Source organism: Taeniopygia guttata, chromosome 6, assembly GCF_048771995.1.
Source record: "Taeniopygia guttata chromosome 6, bTaeGut7.mat, whole genome shotgun sequence".
Taxonomy (NCBI): Eukaryota; Metazoa; Chordata; class Aves; order Passeriformes; family Estrildidae; genus Taeniopygia; species Taeniopygia guttata.
The window spans coordinates 20671152-20688846 of record NC_133031.1 but is presented as its reverse complement, the minus strand read 5'-3'; the positions used below and the strand labels follow the sequence as shown (position 1 = coordinate 20688846).

Here is a 17695-nt window from a genome sequence, read left to right as displayed (position 1 = left end):
CAAAAATTCAGCGAGTGAAACATATCTCCCATAAAACAAAGCAGCACAGGGAGAGCACTTTCTCACAGGTAAAAGGGAAATTAAAATTGTAGGATGGCTGAGTGCTTGATTTCTGGTAGATGACAATGTAGGTCTACCTTCCCAGATGGTGTATCTCGTAGCCTCCTCTGTCAGTATCTGAGGGAACTACATGGTACTGCTTTCTGTGAGGTCTCCACAGCAGAGCACTGGGAACTTGGGAACATGGCTTAGAAACAGAATTCATTTCATACTGTAAAAAAGCTCCAACTTTCATAATTTACTCATTAAAATAAATGAAATAAGGACTTCAAAAGAGAACATCACTACCTTAATTAAAAATCCCTCTGTTCTTGAGGATGGTATAATACATGCTGGTTTTCTTTAATTTATTTTTGAAAATTCCCATTTAGCTCTTTCTAATTTACTTTCAATGGCCCAAAACAAAAGTCACCGGTAACGCTAAAATAGCAAAAAAATTCAGTATACTTTGCAAATTTACAATGCTAGAAGCAAGAAGGGCCTTCCCACTCTAGTCAGTAATTTAATTTTTTTTCCAAAAACTAAACAAAAAACCTTCTTTTTTTACAGGGGATAAATGGTAATCAATACTCTAACAAGGAGAAAAAAAAAAAAAAAAGTCCAATATAATCTTTAAATGCAGGGAGACTAAAAATTTAGGGAAAAAATGAAATTATTACAAGATTCTCAATTTCAGATGCATTTTTCAATGTTCCCATACTCCACACATATAAGCACTGTGACATAAAGATTTGTATTTTTGTGTCTCACATCAAACCCTTCCAAAATGAAACTACTTGAAAAAGGTGGTCTCAGTTATTTTCTATGATACTCCCTGTTAATGCTGAAAAAAGAACATTGATATTTTACAGACACCTCTTTCCATTCCCACATCTTCTAACTATCTTCAAACATGCAAAGCAGAACATACAGAAAGAAAAACCAAGCATTTCTGTCAACTTAGTGTATAGCTCCTTTTTTACCTCTTCTATGAGTTACAAGATCAACACTCTCTGATAACTATCAGTAAACGTGAACCAAATTAAGGCTGTTGCTCAGGAAAACTTGCATGCACAGGAGCATGCTAGCAAGAGAATAAGAAGTCTGCCTTCATGACATTATCAATACAGACTCTATTGAGTACTGATGATGCAGAATTCTGCTAAATCAGAAACAGTTGCTGAATTCAATCTCTCTCAGTTATGCTCTGGGTACATAACTGGGAATGGCTGTGCACACATGGATCAGTCAAAAATCAAAGCAACATATGACAAATTGTAACAAAACCAATGGCATCAGAATATTATACGAAGCCTAGTAAATTCCAGATGTAAATTTATATATTTACGTAAATGTAAATATGAGTCCTTCTAAGTTCACAACAGTATTACAAAACAACAATACTGGGGAATGGGCTGGAGGTAGTGTTGGGAGTGAAGGCACAGAGTGGCCTCCAGGAAAACACTCCAGGAAAACATTAAGTTCTTCCACTTATGATGACATTTCCTAATTTTTCTATCTTATCAGATGCCTATCATCTTTGTTTCAACATACCATCCCTAAAAGTGAATCCAGAATTTTATGAAAAATAATTGTTTTTTAAAAGATATGTTAATGCAATATAAAAAAATCGCAAGAAAGGGTATCTTTAATGTAAAAACTTTTTTTCATGAATGTCTTTTCATTAATCTTACAGCAGATTTCAATTCAGATTGGTGGACTTATGCCTTGAAAAACCTTGCTTTTAACATTATTCATTTTTTATATGTCACTCTAAAAAGAAAAATTTGCCATGAGGTTTGGAATTCCCTAAATAATTTGAAAAAACAACCCTCTAGAGTTTAATTTCATGTAAAGAATAAAAGCTATCTGGTTCATTTATTTGTTCACTAGAGATACTAATTTTTTTTAACTTGTACAATAGAACCACTATTTCTGTGTCTTTCCCTTATGTTTCCTCCTTTTACTGTATCTGAAAAAAATCTATTTAGAATATAGTGGGAGCTGAGAAAATAACAACCTATATGGCTTAGAACAGTTAATATATGCACTATACAAATAAGCAAAACAATTATTGCCCTTTTAGGATAAAGACAGTAAGATTTTTTGTTGTTGTTCTTCCATTTCAGCAAATGCTGTGGAATAGATTCTTACCTTAACATTTCTAGTGGATTGGTCTCATGCACTTGGTTGCCACACCTGGGACAGTCATTGCTGTCTTCAAAGTGTTGAACAATACAAGTCTTACAAACTAAGAGAAGGAGAAAAAAAAAAAGAAAAAACCCGCTTAGACAAAATCTAAATAATATTGCTCTAGTGTGACCTAATGATGCCTAGTAGCTACTTCATACATCAGAAATAAAGGAGTATTGTCTTAAAGTAAATAATTATAATGTATCTTATCCCCTTCTTGTTCCTCAAAACCATTAGTTCTGCTCCACTGAGACACCAAGGTCAGCAGCACAGGTTGGATAAGCACTTTAAATTATGAGATATTTTTGCTACTTAGAATTCTCCCAGCATCTTAACACATGAAGCCCATAGCCTGTACCTCCTTAAAGAACAGGTTCTCGGGTGTGTGCTGGGGAACTTCAGCCAGCACAGCCCACCATCACCTCAGCTGATCTGAAAATGACTTACACACTCACTTCAGCTCCATGGTGTTGCTTGCAGCTGAAAATACTGGTTTAAATACTTATTGTAAGAGAAAAGTTCACAGAAATTGCACACAGGTTCAAAGTGTTTCCCTTTTGACACAGTGCTTTCCAAAGCAATGACAGAATGTACATTCAACATTTAATATTTGAGCCTTATAGTGAAAAATCAGGATCAGGACCTTGGCAAGTATCAATAAACCCAAACCAACAAAAATGTGAATTTAAAAACCAATTAACTGAAAGTACACTAAACAAGGTGCTATACTACTGTTGCTTTCAAATGATTAATTACAGACTGTAGATTTTAATGTCGTTAATTATGGAAGCCAACCTGATAAGAACAACTATGCCTGCTATTATTACTGCACAAAAATGTTCCGGATGGAGATAAACTCTACCCTCTTCTTACTATTAATTCACCTAGACTGAAATAAGAACTGCAAATTCATCAGTAGATGGACTGAAAAAATAAAAGGACTGCTGTGACTGCAATATGCTTTCTGCTGAAACACTGTAATTTTTTTCATCAATTACTTAAAGAAGTATGAACATCTCTAAACAAGTTAGTAAATCCTAATTATAAGACAATTCTAGGAATCTTGAACTTCCTTTAACAAAGCAAGCCTTTATCTACCTTTCCTTAGAATGCTCAGAAACATCAAATCAGCTGATGCTGACAATGCACACACATTAAACCTCCATGTAGGTGTTTTTTTCCCAACTGTTTTAAATCACTATCTTAAAGACATTAACTTCACAGCCCAAGATTCTCAAGGAATTGTAAAATAACTCTTCTGCCAGATAAGCTTTTCAGCTGCAGCACCACAGAGCTCCTAATCCTGGTATCTCTATTGTGCTGAATTCACTGCTTCTGTCAGGAGAAGGACTATGGGTTAGGGGTGGGTGATGACATTACTGATGAACCTCCAGGTTAAGAGTCACCAGCTGGCTCAGAAATGCCATTAGTTGAAAGCCTCAGTTTAAAGAGTGTGCAGGGAAAAGGGCCGAGGAGCAAGTATGATGATGAAATTGTGAAGTCTAACACAGATGTAAAAAAAATCCAAATGTTACTGTCATTTGGAAATTCAGCTAAAAGTCACTAAGGTGGATAACAGAAGAGTTTGGCTTACTCTAGACCTCTTCTAACTTGACTTCATAGAAACTGATCTTAAAGATAACTCTTTTTCAATGGAGTTTCATCTGCTAACTCCCATAACAAAGGAAGGAGTTAGTCTTTATTTGTTTGGTAAGCCTTCTGTCTAATATAAACAGCAGCATCTCTATGGAGCCTTTCTAGCCTAACACCAAGTTAAAATGATAAAGAATAAACAAAGAGGAAACATTTGTAAAAATGTAATTACAACTGTTCAGTATTAATTTTGGAATTGATAAGCTCAACCTCTAACCTTCTCTTGTTTGGAAAATGTCCAGGCTGGATGAGGCTCTGAGCAACTTGAACTAGTGGAGGGTGTCCCTGCTCATGGGAGAAGGGTCAGAACTAAGGGTCTGTTCCAGCCCAAACCATTCCAGTTTTTTTTGGGGTTTTTTTTGCAACAGAAACTGAGAGAATTAGCACAAAAATTCTTCACAGGGAGAAGGGGTTTTGTATCAATACCAGAGTGATTTTGTTTCTTTTCTATATGCAATATAATTAGCCTCCTTCTGAAAAAAATTTCCTTGCATTTTAGAAAAACTTTCTGAAATTAAGATAATTTAATTCCCTTCACTCGCTCTCAGGATTTCTGCTCCTGTCATGTCAGAGAAGTTCTTGAAGTTTGTGATGAGATTACACTCTTCTTACTGCATTGAGTTCTTTTGTAAAGATATTTTACATTTGGGCTTCATACGTTTTTTGTTTGTTTTCCAAACTAAAGACAAATAGGGCCTATCTGAGCCATAGCTTTCATGTACATCTAGAAGAAATCTGAAATTATGATTATTTAGAAGAACTTCATGCCATGGGATCAATAACTAATATACTTATTTAAGTCAGATAATTGACTCCATAAAATCTCCCAAACACTAAACACTACTAAAGATAAAGCATGGTAATAGCCACAATAATGTAATTGGAAGAAATATTTATATTATAAACCAATCTATGGAAAGGAACTGAATTCCTCAGTCTGAATATACTTTTGTGCTCTCTTTATACCTTTTGTTTTCCAGAGGAGACGACACCCTTGGAAGGCATCCATGGTCCAAGAAAGGACCTAATGATTAATGAAGAGCTTCACTTCCAGTGTAGGAAAGATCTTTACAGAAAAGACATAATAAGGAACCAAGAACCTTATGTAATCTAAACAAACTTCTGCTTTTTCTCATGTAGATCTATGGTGCTATGAGGATTTGCCAACCAAAACAAAAACAGGAATATAAGGGCAAAAAATGCATATAAATTCTAGCATGCAGGAATAATGAACTGATACATGATATTCCTAGTGGGATCATCAACCAAATATTTTCCTATATGATAGGTATAATCATCCTCTCACAGCCTATCTCTTTGCAGTTCCAGAAAATAGGATGAAATCTAAATATTGGGTGAAAAAGGTAGGAAAAAAGGGAATCCTTAAACACAATTAAAATACAAATATTGTTAATTCACCACCTCAGGGAAAAAAACAAACTCTGAACCAAAATCCTTCAGTGCTTCCAATACAGATTAACAAAATAATATGGTTTATTTTGCTTTACTGTAGGTCATGGTAGGGCAGCAAACAGGCAAAAAAACCCTGCTTAACCTAAATGTACAGTTTGCGGAATTTTGAGGTATATGCCACTCATGACAGTGAAATGAGAACTTGAATTTCATAGTTGTACAATGACATTTCAGATGAGACATAATAAAAGTTAAACTCATGTAAGATGACTTTCTATGGCTGATAAAAGTACTTTTGTGACATATGCTAATCGGCTGGCAACCATAACAATGCTGTTTTCCAATACAGAGATATCTGGTTCACACACTACTTCAGATCTTTGTAATCAGATGAAAAACATAGATACAAGTGCCAAGACTGTGCTGTCACAAACATACAAAAAAAAAGTACATATCTTATGAATATCTACATACATAAGTATCCATCCAGGTCACTGTTTAAATGTTGATTAATGAACTACCTAAATAAAATTTCATATTGCATTTTTGAAACAAAGTATTCTACAAGATAACGTTTAATTAGTTAACTGTGGTGCAAATTCTATGTCAGAATTCATCCTTTGAATTCTTCCAAGGATTTCCTCTCAAAGCTAATCACTCTGATTCAGTGAGCAAAGGAAGGGCATAGGATATGCACAGCTAGTGGAACATTAAACCCATCTCGCTGATGGCACAGAGGTGCAACAAGTCATTTGGTAAGTTTACTGAAGTATTTAATTATCTACCTTAAGCCTGCTTTAAAAGCAGCACTTAGTTTTAGGGAAAGCGTTTGCTTAAAATCCGGACAGGAAACTTCACTTAACCACCCTTTTCAGAAACTATACAAGTGGGACTATTCCTCACTTAATGACTACTACCAGACACAGTTATACTAGATTATCTTCTATTAAAAGGGAGAGAGAATTTCAGTATGTGATAACCAAGAAAGACATTTTGTGTTGAAAATTATTAAAAAATAACATTTAGGCCCTGCTACATGCCATTGACTAAAGTTTCTGCAGGAGAAGGAGTCTGAAGGCAGCTCAGCTTGCTTGTCTGAGGGTGAGAAATTTTGCTGCAGTGAAGTTTTTTTGGGATCTTCTGTTGACAGCATAGGTTTTTAGCAAAAAGCTGAAAACCACTCTGGTTGAAAGATTATTTGATATTGGAAATTACATCTCTAGTAAATTTCCTGCAGGGAAGGACATTTCTGAAAGTTCCTAGACTGTCTTGGTTGGCAATTTCTTAACACAAATATTAGAGAGACCAACTAGGAGTAATGCACCTTTTGATTTCCTGTTCATAAACAGGGAAAAGTTGGTGATGAATAGAGTCAACAGTCACAGAGAGCAGCTTGCCTTGAGGTGAGTTGAGGATCTTGAGAAAGGATACACACTTAAATAGCACAGTTAAGACTCTGAACTTTAGGAGATGGGACTTTAGCTTGTTTAAGCAACTGCTCATCAGATTTCCCAAGGAGACTATCATTGGAAAGAGACTTAAGAGAGCTGGCAGCTACAGTCCACTGTACAGCAAATTATGTCAGAAGAACTGCTTAGGGCACAAGAATTGCTTAGTGCATATGGTCTCTAATTTATATGCAAAAGTAGATCATATTAGAAGTGGAAACAAGAATGGGAAACAAAAGGATATAAAATCGCTAGTCTGGCACTTGGAGACAAAAGTAGGAAAGCCAAGGCCCAGCTATAGCTAAAACTGATGAGAGACATAAGGGAATTGTGTAAGTATGCTAGTAGTTGAAGGAAGCTTAGACAAAATATACCTGTTAGTGAATGAGGGAAACATCTCAGGAATAGCTTATACAGAAAGTTTTGAAGTCCTCAGTATCTTTTTGCCTTGGTCTTCACAGGCAGTGCTTGATCCTCCCTGAATACTAGCTTGATTTGGGAAGGAGAGGGATAATCAACAGCCAAGGAGCAGCAGGTTAAAGCTTACTGACAAAGACTGGATGTATTTAAGTCTACAGGCCAGGAAGGACTCACTAAGATGAAAGCTCATCACCATAATCAAGGTGATTATAAGAGGTACCCAATGACTAGAAAGGGTGGTGTGTTATGCCCACCTGTAATAAAGAGGGGAAGGATGACTCAGGGACGTCCACCTAAACAGCCAATTCCAGCTTGCTGGGAAGATGGCAGATTACATCATGTCACTTGGAGTCAATTTCCAGCTATGCGAGGGAGAAAAATGTAATCAGGAAGTGGCAAGAGCAATTTGCCAAAAGCAAATAATGCTATATGGTGGGTGATGTAATAATAGCTTGGACCATTTGAACAGCAGCTACAGGAGTGACAGAGCCCATCTTCTGGGGAGTGGCAAATAGCATCACAAGCACTGGCCACATGTTGACATTTGGCAGGACATTAATAAAAACTAGATAAAGACTGTAGCACTGGAAATGGTTGTTAAGAGAGGCTGTGGAGACTCCATGTTTAGAAATTCAAATGTCAACTACACAGAGACATGACTTAAGCTGGTAGAGTGCTGGCACCTAACCTGCCTCCTGCATGAAGTTAGCCTAGACAACCTCCAGATGTTTGTTGATGTTTTCAACCAACATTTCTATGATTGCGTAAAGTCTGTTATTTTTTAAGATACTAAAGAATGTTCTTGAGGAAAGTTTATTTTGCAAATTTTATAAGTGCACACTGTACTAAACAATGGAGTGACTCAGGAGACAGATGATGGGACATGCCCTTTAGCTCCCATCCAGCCTGCTTCCATCAGTAGTTCTTATCCTTGACAACTGCGTAACAGACTAGAAAAAAAGATCTCAGTCCGTAAGACAAAATCATTCTGTTGAGAGTTGCAAAAAAGAAATGAAGTTCTGAATTTGCAGAATAAGTAATTTTGCACTAACATAACCATTTCCTTTCCAACAGAGATAGGAAAGTTTGTACTTCTAAGTTGCACTTGGGTTTCCCAGCAAATAGTGGAGTTTTCTGTCCAACATTTTCCAAAGCCCCAGCAGAAACATTTCTTATTGAAAAGGCACTCATTTCTCAGAGCAGGACTTAATATTTTCCAGCAATACAGAGTATGCAAATGAACTGCTAATTCCCTGCTTTGGTTACTACTGATCACATTAGTTCCCCTATGACCATGGGAGAACATCTATGTCAATACATGCTTTTCATCTTGTTCAAAGTAATACATTGTACTCCCAGTATCTAATGAACTCACACTGCTTCTTCAGCTATTAATACCTATAGATTTTGATCATTTGTACAACACTATCAAGTACAAGACAAACACCAAAGGACAGTTAAAATCATTGTACACTGTATCTATTTGGACAATGTTTGGTATCTATTTGGACAATACAGAAGAATCATACCTGTATGGTACCATACCTGTACTTGAAAAAAAAAAAAAAAATTAAATATTTTCTACAAGATAACTTAGCAGAGTACTTTCCTGTATTCTTCCAGCACCTTTTCCTTTGCAGACATAATATTTGCATATCACCACTGTTTTCAAGTTTTACATTTTCTTTTTCATCACTTTAATCTTTGTATTTTGGCAACTGAAACTAGACTTTGCTTTCAAGAAACACCTTCTTCTTTCCTGCATTTCTGCTTAATGACCCAAATGTGTGGCAGTTTTTTGGTGGAAAGATCTGTGTAACTATATGGCAGCTCAGTAAAATTCACATGCTCTAACCTGGGAGCTAGGCAGTAACAGAGCTGGCTCAGTGAAGAGCTCACAAACTACAAAAGAACAAAAGAAGCAGATGGTGCTGAGAGGAGAATGCTCCTTCCGCCATTATTGTTTGGTAATAGGACCAAAAGTAAATAAAAAATAAATCAAAAAGATACCACAATAAAAGCGTTTTTTCCTTCTATCTGATTTCTGATATAACTATTTTCCCCTAATGCCAACCTTTTTAAAGTTGTTAATGTCCATTAAACTTCAACCATAAAAAATTAACTAGTATACTGGAATTTTTCCAGTTTCTTTAAAGGGAAAGATAATTTAATAATATATTTACCTCTCTCTAATAAATTTACTTCTGTTAAGTACATCAGTCTTTTCCTGATTCTTTGTCACTATTTTCCCTCTGTATCCAATGAAGGATGAAGATCTTCCTTAGCATTCCTTTTCTTGATAATGTATTTATATAAACATTTTTAGTTGTCTATTATGGCAGTAGCCAGATTAAGTTCTGGTTGGGCTTTGACCCTTCTAATTCTCTCTCTTCACAACTTCTTGGTGTCCCTGCAGTCCTTCTGGTTAGACTGCCCCTTCTTCCAAACTCAGAAACTCCACTTTTGTTACTAAGTTCCAGACAAGCCCTTCTGTACAGCCAGGCTGGTCACCTTCCCTGGCAGCTCACCTTTCTGCACATGGGGACAACCTGCTCCTGTGCCTTTAGGATTTCCTTCTTAAAGCACACACAGCCTTCCTGGACTCTTCAGCCCTTCAGGACTGCCTCCCAAGGGACTCCATCAACCAGGCTACAAAATCTGCCCTCCAGAAGTTCAGGGAAGTGGTTCTGCTAAACGCCCTCCTTGCTCTTCCAGGAATTGAAAACTATCTTCTTGTGATCGCTGTGCCCAAAGATGCCCTCCAACCTCCATCACCCACCAGTCACTCTCTGTTCACAAACAACAGGTCTAGCAGGGCCTCACTCACCAAATATATCAAGAAGCTATACTCCACCCACTCCAGGAACCTCCTAGACTGTCTTCTCTCTCTGCTATTTCCAGTAGGCATCTGTTAAATTGAAGTATTCCTCTAGAACAAGTGCTAGTGACTGTGAGACTTCCCTCAGCTGCTTCTCGGATGCTTCATCTACCTCTTCATTCTGGTTAGGTGATCCATAACAGACTCCCATCGTGGTACCTGCCTTGTTGGTGATTCCCCCAATTCTTACCCATGAACACTCAACTCTATCATCACCATCACTGAATTCTAGACACTCAAAACACTCCCTAATACATCGTGCTATCCCCACCAGGTCTCCTTCCTTGCCTATCCCTTCTGGAAGGTTTTATAGCCATGCACTGCATCCCTCCAGTTTTTGTGTGAGTTACCCTGCCATGTTTCTGTGATGGACACTGTGCCATAATTTTCCTGCTGCACAGTGGCTTCCATCATTTTAATTCTCTGTGTGCTTCGTAGAGTAGGGATGTAACACCAAATTGTACAAATTAACAGTGAAGACATTTAACAACTGCAAGAACAACACTGCACAGCAACTAGAGGAAATGCCAAAACAAGACTTTAGCTGATATATATTAAAGGTTATAAAAGGGAAATCTACGAAAAGACATACAATTCCCCTTACTCTTCTTTTAGAAGACTACAAATGTTCTTTGGAAAGATATCAAACCCTAAAGTAGGTCCAGTGAAACTACTGCCTATTCAGAAATAAATGTAAAAAAAGCAAGCATGTAAATAAGCTTGTGAAAGTAAGATGACAGAGTTTGACAGGACCATTCATATGTTGAATATAATTCATACATGCCAATGTTTTATATGTAGTAGAAGCAGAAGACAACTTAAACAACTTTTCCTGAAACAGTTTGATTGAAAGAGATGTACTTCCTAAGTAAATATTTTGCCACCTTCAAGTATTTCTCTGCATTGTGCCATGGAACACATTAGAGAGATGTGGGCCACTACTGTCCAGACTAGGGTATCCATCACACATACTGCCAACAGATACATTAGTTTAAGTTTCAAGCATGGTTATACCATCAAAAGCACGGCTGACATGGTGATCTCACCTGTGATCAGACAGGCCACAGTGATGTAAGTTTGGTGTTAGAGCCAGCACAATCACCACTAGCCTAGGGCAAACAAAAGGGTCTCTGTATTCTGCCAGGTGTCTGGCAGAGCTGACATGCCCTCACAGAACAGGTCAGGTTGGAAGGGACCCCAGTGGGTCATCTGGTCTAACCTTTCTGCTCAAGCAGGGGCACATGGCACAGAGTTGTATCCAGACTGCTCTTGAATGAGGAAGCCTCCACACCTTCTCTAGGCAATCTGTTCCAGTGCTTGGTCACCCATACAGTAAAGTTCTTCCTCATGTTCAGGTGGAACTTCCTGTGTATCAGTTTCTGCCCATTGCCTCTTGTTCTATTGCTGGCACCACCAAGCAGAGCCTGGTTCCATCCTCTTAACATCCACCCTAGATATTTACACACCTTAATGAGGTCCCTCTCAGCCACCTCTTCCTGAGCCTGAATAGGTCTATCTACCTCAGGATTTCCTTGTAAGACAGGTACTCCAGATCCTTGATCAACTCTCTGCTGGACCTGCTCCAGGAGCTCCGCCTCTCTCTTGTACTGTGGAGTATAGAACTGCACACAGTTCAAGATAACCCAGACTGCAGACCAGTGCTTAGGAAACTCCAGAAGAGACTGGATTAATACAAAATAATTAATGCAAAACTTCAGTAAACCAAACCAAGCACAATGGTCATATTAAACACATTAACACTTAAAAAAACCCCCCCAAACTTATGAAGGAGGGACTATTTTGCAATGTATTACTTACAGGTATGGAGGCACTCCGTTACTGTAGTTGGCTTGATGAGATAGCCTTTACAGATATAGCAGGTGATATGAGGATTGAAATCTTTCACCAAGTGCTTCCTCTGAGTAGCCATTCGTGGAGCAGGAAATGCTGGCAGAGTGCTTGGGGCCAGAGAAGCAAGTCTGAAAGGCGTCGATATCCACAGTTCACAAGAGCTGTGGCGCTGCTCTGTGCAACTGGACTTCTCCAGGCATTTGATCTTAATTTCGCAGGTCTCACTGGGACATGGCTCATAACTCCTACTCCTGTGCCGGGCGAGTCATTTTCCTACCTGTAACACACGTGGAAAAGCAGAGCAATGTGAACCCGGCCGGACAGCGGCGATGCCCCGGAGGACCAACGTCGCCATGAACTTGGCAGCGGCCCGGGGCTGTCATTTACATAACAGCGGCCGCCGTGCGCCGGCAGCCGAGGTCGGAGGCCGCGCCTCCGCCCCGCGGGCTGCAGCCGCCGGCGGGACGGGCTCGGGCCCGCGGTGACAGGTGCAGGGGCCGCGGCCGCCCCTGCCCGCCCTGCCCCGCGGGGAGCAGCCCCCCCGCCGCCCCGGCCCCGCGGGACCGCGGCCGGAGAGGGCGGCGGCCGCCCGGCCCTGGCCCCGCTCGCCCGACTCCCGTCCCTCCCCTCCCGCACCTGCGGCGCCTCCCGCCCCCGCCGCGGCCCCGGCCGTACCTGGCGCAGCCCCGCGGCCTCGGGCGGGCGCCCGGCGAAAGAGAAAGGGAAACGCCGCGCGCCTCCCCCGCTCGGAGCGCTCCCTCCTCCCCGCCGGGCTGCCGCGGCCGGTCCCGGGGCGGGCGGGACGGGCGCGCAGGCGCTGCTCCCGGCCGAGCCCGCTGCGCCACAGCCCGCAGCGCCGCTCGGGGCGGCAGCGGCCGGAGCCCCGCTCCGCGGGCTGCCCGCGCGCGCCCGGACGGCGGCGGGGCGGCCCCAGGTAAGCGCGGCGGCGGCGCCCGGCCCGCGCCCTCGGCTCGGCACACACCCGCTGGGGGGGCACCGGCGCCCTTCCTTAAAAATAACTTCAGCTTCTGCCCGTGGAAGGGTGGAAGTTAAACCCATTTCTCCAGCCCGCAAACGCAAAACACTGCACTAAGTTAGCCCGAATCCCGTGAATATACATGTGATTTCCTCGAACTGGGACCAACTAGTCAACGGCTTAGCACGAGTAAAAGCTGTCTTTGTGGCTCAGTGCATCTGCTTTGCCCTCCCTAGTCACAGAAATTACCAGGTAATTACCCATGAAACTAATGCTGCCTTAATTTTCCAATTGTACTGTTTCTAGAAAATTTCTTTTATACCGCATTTAACAATAATGATAGAAACATAAGGAGACATTTCCTGTATAGGCTGCAGTGCCACCACATTACCTGCAACTGTTTTAAGTCTTGGCTCTTCTGTTCTGCATTTTGAAATAACTGCTCATTTTGCAGTGGCCCTCCAGTGCACTCTTCACTTTCATCCTTGTGTAAGTGCTACAATAGCTAAAGGCTTTAATAACTTTGGCCTCTTTCTGCCACCCAGTCCTACTGCTGTAATATTTATCAGGCAATAGATGTTCATTAGCATCAATTCAATGACTAGTCTGAATCAGGTGCATCAAAAACTGTTACAATTAAAGTTACAGTGCAGTGATGAATGCATGATAAACCAGACAGAGCAATTCAACAGAATCTGAATGATTTTTCCTGATAAAATGTTCATCTTGTATGAGGCTACTTCTCCACAACATGAACAAAAGTTTATGTAGATAAAAATCTTTTGAAGCAGGCCATTTCCTCAGGTCCTGTCACTGGTCACCACAGAGAAGAGATTGGTGTCTGCCCCCCTGCTTCCCCTCATGAGGAAGCTGCAAAGTCTATGAAGTCTCCCCTCAGTCTCCTCCAGGCATAACAAGCCAAGTGACCTGAGCCACCTGCTCCACATAAGGCTTCCCCTCTAGGCCACCCACCACGTTCACAGCCCTCCTTTGGACACTCACTAACAGCTTTAGATCTTTCTTACATTGAGGCGGCCCCAAGTGCCCCAGCACTCAATGTGAGGCGGCACCAGTGAAGAGGAGAAGGGATCAGCCACCTGCCCTGACTGGCCGGTCATGCTGTGCCTGATGCATCCCAGGATTCAGTATAGCTTTACAGAATTGTGTTTTGATGGTCTAAACCTTCTACTGTTAACCATTGTTTGCAGTTTTATACCACAAAACACACACTGGCAAGTCACAGGCTAAAGAACACTAAACAGAGAAAGAGACAACAAAAACTATATACATATCATGGGAATATTTTCATTAGTCACATTCAGTTAGTTTAGCAGAATTTGACTTATTTCAGCATGTGCATAAGAATGACCCTGCTCAAATGTAGTTTGATACAGTATTATTAAACTTATATACATGCATTTAAAACATGCAACTGCTGATGCTCTCCTGGCTGTTTCCAAACCACTGCATCTGGCAAGACTTTTTTTAAAACTATACTGTATTCTAAGTGAGATTTCATAGCTTAGTTAATTCAAATGTCCCATTTGAAAAAATAAAGAACCCAACATTTTCTAAACTAATTAATCAGTTATGCTCATGTTCACATGGTAATGGATGGACAGCATTCAAGCAAATTAAAAACTCAGTTATGTCATTCATTATACTGTGTAGGCCATGCAGTAATGCTCACACAGCATTTGGGAGACTTGCAAACATACACAACTGGTATTGATCCCCATAAGTCATACTGAAGTCCCTCTTTTACAGACAAGCAGTCCCATGCCAGGTAAGTGATAGCATACATGACAAATTCTTGCCTCATCTCTCCACAGTGATGGAACTCAGTCCTACTGGTACCAAGCTGATGCTGGCTGAAGGTGATGAAAGCTTAGGCTTTCAGCACCTTTCCAGACCACAAAATAAAGAGCAAATGAGAAGCAGTGCAGAAGCAGCTCTCATTTCATTATCAGAGGAAAGTGAATCCTTTATACTTATGCTTTATATCATCAGGAAGCAAATTATGTTAATAAATGCTTACAAATTAATTATGAATTCACAGATAGTTAACTCCTAGCATTGCATGCAACAGGTTTATTTAAACATACAGGTCCATATATGTGATGTGAGCATTTTGATCTACTTATAGCAGTTCAAAAGTAATAAGAATAGTGTTTGAACCAAACAAGGCATTCATTTCATATTATGAAAGAAACAGAATTAAGAAATGAACTGAGCTCACCAGAGTAAATATGTATCATTTATTAATGACAGGAAACACGGTGTCCTGGTTCTCATGCAAACATTTCCCCAGCTTATCTGGGTTCTGAATTTGTTCACAGGGAAAGTCCCAGGCTATTGGGTCAGAAAATTCCTTCAGGGTCTGGCCCATTTTCTCCCATTGCCCACACCACTCAGGATTTTCCATGCCTGGGTCAGATATCTCCTCAACCCCTCTGGACATCTCAGTCCTCACTCTACACAAGCTGCAGACCATATAGAGGAAGCTTACCAGATAAAATACCAGGAAAGTAGTCTCTCTAACATTCAGGAGAAACTGAATATTCTCAAAAGGGGACATAACAGATTTAAAGGAGAAGGAGAGGAAGGGCTGGGAAACCTCATCCCCTACTCTTCCTCTAACAGACTAGGTGCAGATACCAATAAATCCCCAGAACAGGCTACGGACGCTAGGATGGATAAACAACAGACCATACACATTTTGAACAAGCCCCAGTACCTTTGTTAAGTCTCTATAAATCATAATCATCACACCTACCAAAATAGCAATCCTAATCAGTGCCCTTCTTCCGCAAGCTATCTGTGGGTAAGAAAACAAGCCTCGGGACCAGAAAGACATCAGTTCCTCAAGCCAGAGATGTTATAAATTCAAGTGGCATGACTGCTTTATCCCAACACAGGGTAAGTAAAGCCAAAATGCAATTAGAACAAGTTTTTTCCTACTTCCTCAAGTCTCATGTTGGGCACCAAAATATTTGTTGTGGTTTGAGAGAAATTTGGGAGGAAACACCCAAAAGGTGTCTCCTCTGAAAAGGCAGATTTCCACAGCCCTTTTCCCAACCATTTTGGGAGAAAATCTCCTTAAAGAAAATGGAAAAAAAAAGCTGCTTATTTAACAAGCAACATATTCATAAACCTGGAAAAATGTTAAAAAAATATTAAACAATTATTTAAAAATATTAAAAAATAAAACTTCTCACTGTTCTGAAGAGATGGCAAATTTAGAGAGTCCTTCTGTGGTTCAGAGTCCTCTGGGGGTGTGGCTTGGCTCTCACTCAGTCTCTCCAGGGCTCAGGCCTGGTGTTCAGGCTGCAGTGCAGCTTGAGGGGCCCCCGAGCAATTGTCCGGGTGCTCCGGACCAGAGGAAAGCTGAGCAGTTCCGGAAAAAAGCCACCATCCCAGGAAAAACTTTCTTGACTCAACTCACATATAAGAAACTGGCTTAAAAAGCAAAGGAAAGCTGTCCTCCCTCTATCTGTGCTGCAGACAACACACCAAGAGAAAGGAATCTGGGGGAGGAAGTGAAGCTTCTGCAGAAAAAACTGTGTACCACTGCTTCTCCCTCCCTTTGCTCTTGGATCCAGTCTTAAGGCACAGAACTCAACATCCAGCATAAGCAGACATTGGGGATACAATAAAGTATTGACATCATAAAGTCACCCTAGGACACATGGTGTGACAGAGGTGGTGACTGTAGCCCTCAAATGAGTGATGAAAATACAGCTGCTTTCATTTTTCTGTGTTTCTTCAACTTCTGACTTTCTCATCAACTGACTTTTACTCAGCAGTCCTCAGTGTTCTCTAACACAGTGCTTACTTTTTTTAAAAAGCCAAGTCCTTTTTCACATATATGAGCTTTCCTAACACATAAAAAAAAAAAAAAAGCCTCTTTCTAGGCATTATCATCCTTGAGGAGTAGTTTCTTGAAATCCTTAAAGAACTACTGTATCATTCTGATGTGAAACAGAGTAATTACTTACATTAAATATGAATAAAATGTATCTTTTGAAAGGAACAGCCAGGACACCCAAGAACTTGTGAACTCCAAGAATTTCATTAAAGCAGTTCTAATACTTCTTGAGCTATACCAATGTTTGATGTAAACTCCCAGGTAAATTTTATAGACAAAATAAACATTGGTCAATAAAGCCAAATTCTCAGCAAAATTTGAAATGAGTGAATAATTCTAACTTTGCAAGAATATCCACATTGGTACAATGTTACATCCTTATCCAGCCACTCAGGAGTCTGTTTCTAGGCAAGTCTCCAACTACCCTCCAGTTATCCTGAGAGTTACTTGTATTTTGTAGATGAAAGAAGTACTGAAATACATCTAAACAAGGAAACTAACAAAACAAACAAACAAAAAAATCTTAGTTTTCTTGGTAGAAATTGTGTAGCAATCTGAATGGCATTTAGAGAGAACAACAGCTTTCACCTTCACCAGATACTGATTCTCTAGACATCTGATGGAAATGCATCAGCTTTTAAAAACTTGAAACCTTCACAGAATTCATTAGATTGGGAAGACACCTCTTGAGATCATTTAATCCAACCTGTCTGCTAAAGCAGAGGCAGCTAAAGCAGGTTGTCCAGGACTGTATCCAGCTGGGTTTTGACTATCTCCACAGATGGGGCTGTACACACTCTCTGGGCAATTTGTCCCAGTTTTGATCAACTTCATAGTGAAAAAGAAAATAAAATGTTTTCTTGTTATCAGATAGAATTTAATGTGTTTCAATTTATACCTATTACCTCTTTTCCTATCAGTGGGCACTACTGAGAACAGTTTGACTTCTTCATATT

The 17695-nt window shown here is 40.2% G+C and overlaps 1 protein-coding gene across 4 annotated transcripts in view; it reads right to left on the bottom strand.

The window, feature by feature from the left end:
• The window catches only part of PCGF5 (polycomb group ring finger 5), a 63852-nt gene that overhangs the window by 20863 nt on the left and 25294 nt on the right, over positions 1–17695 (bottom strand). For 2 of the 4 annotated variants that reach the window (XM_012574608.5, XM_030276082.4), the window contains 2 exons: positions 11863–12172; positions 2194–2290 (listed from right to left, as the gene is read on the bottom strand). In XM_012574608.5, the coding sequence (XP_012430062.1) occupies positions 2194–2290; positions 11863–11974 (209 nt within the window). In that variant the 5' untranslated portion in view covers positions 11975–12172. Of the gene's footprint in view, positions 1–2193; positions 2291–11862; positions 12173–12570; positions 12803–17695 lie in introns of those variants that run through there. The other 2 variants (XM_030276081.4, XM_072931107.1) reach the window with 2 other exon arrangements.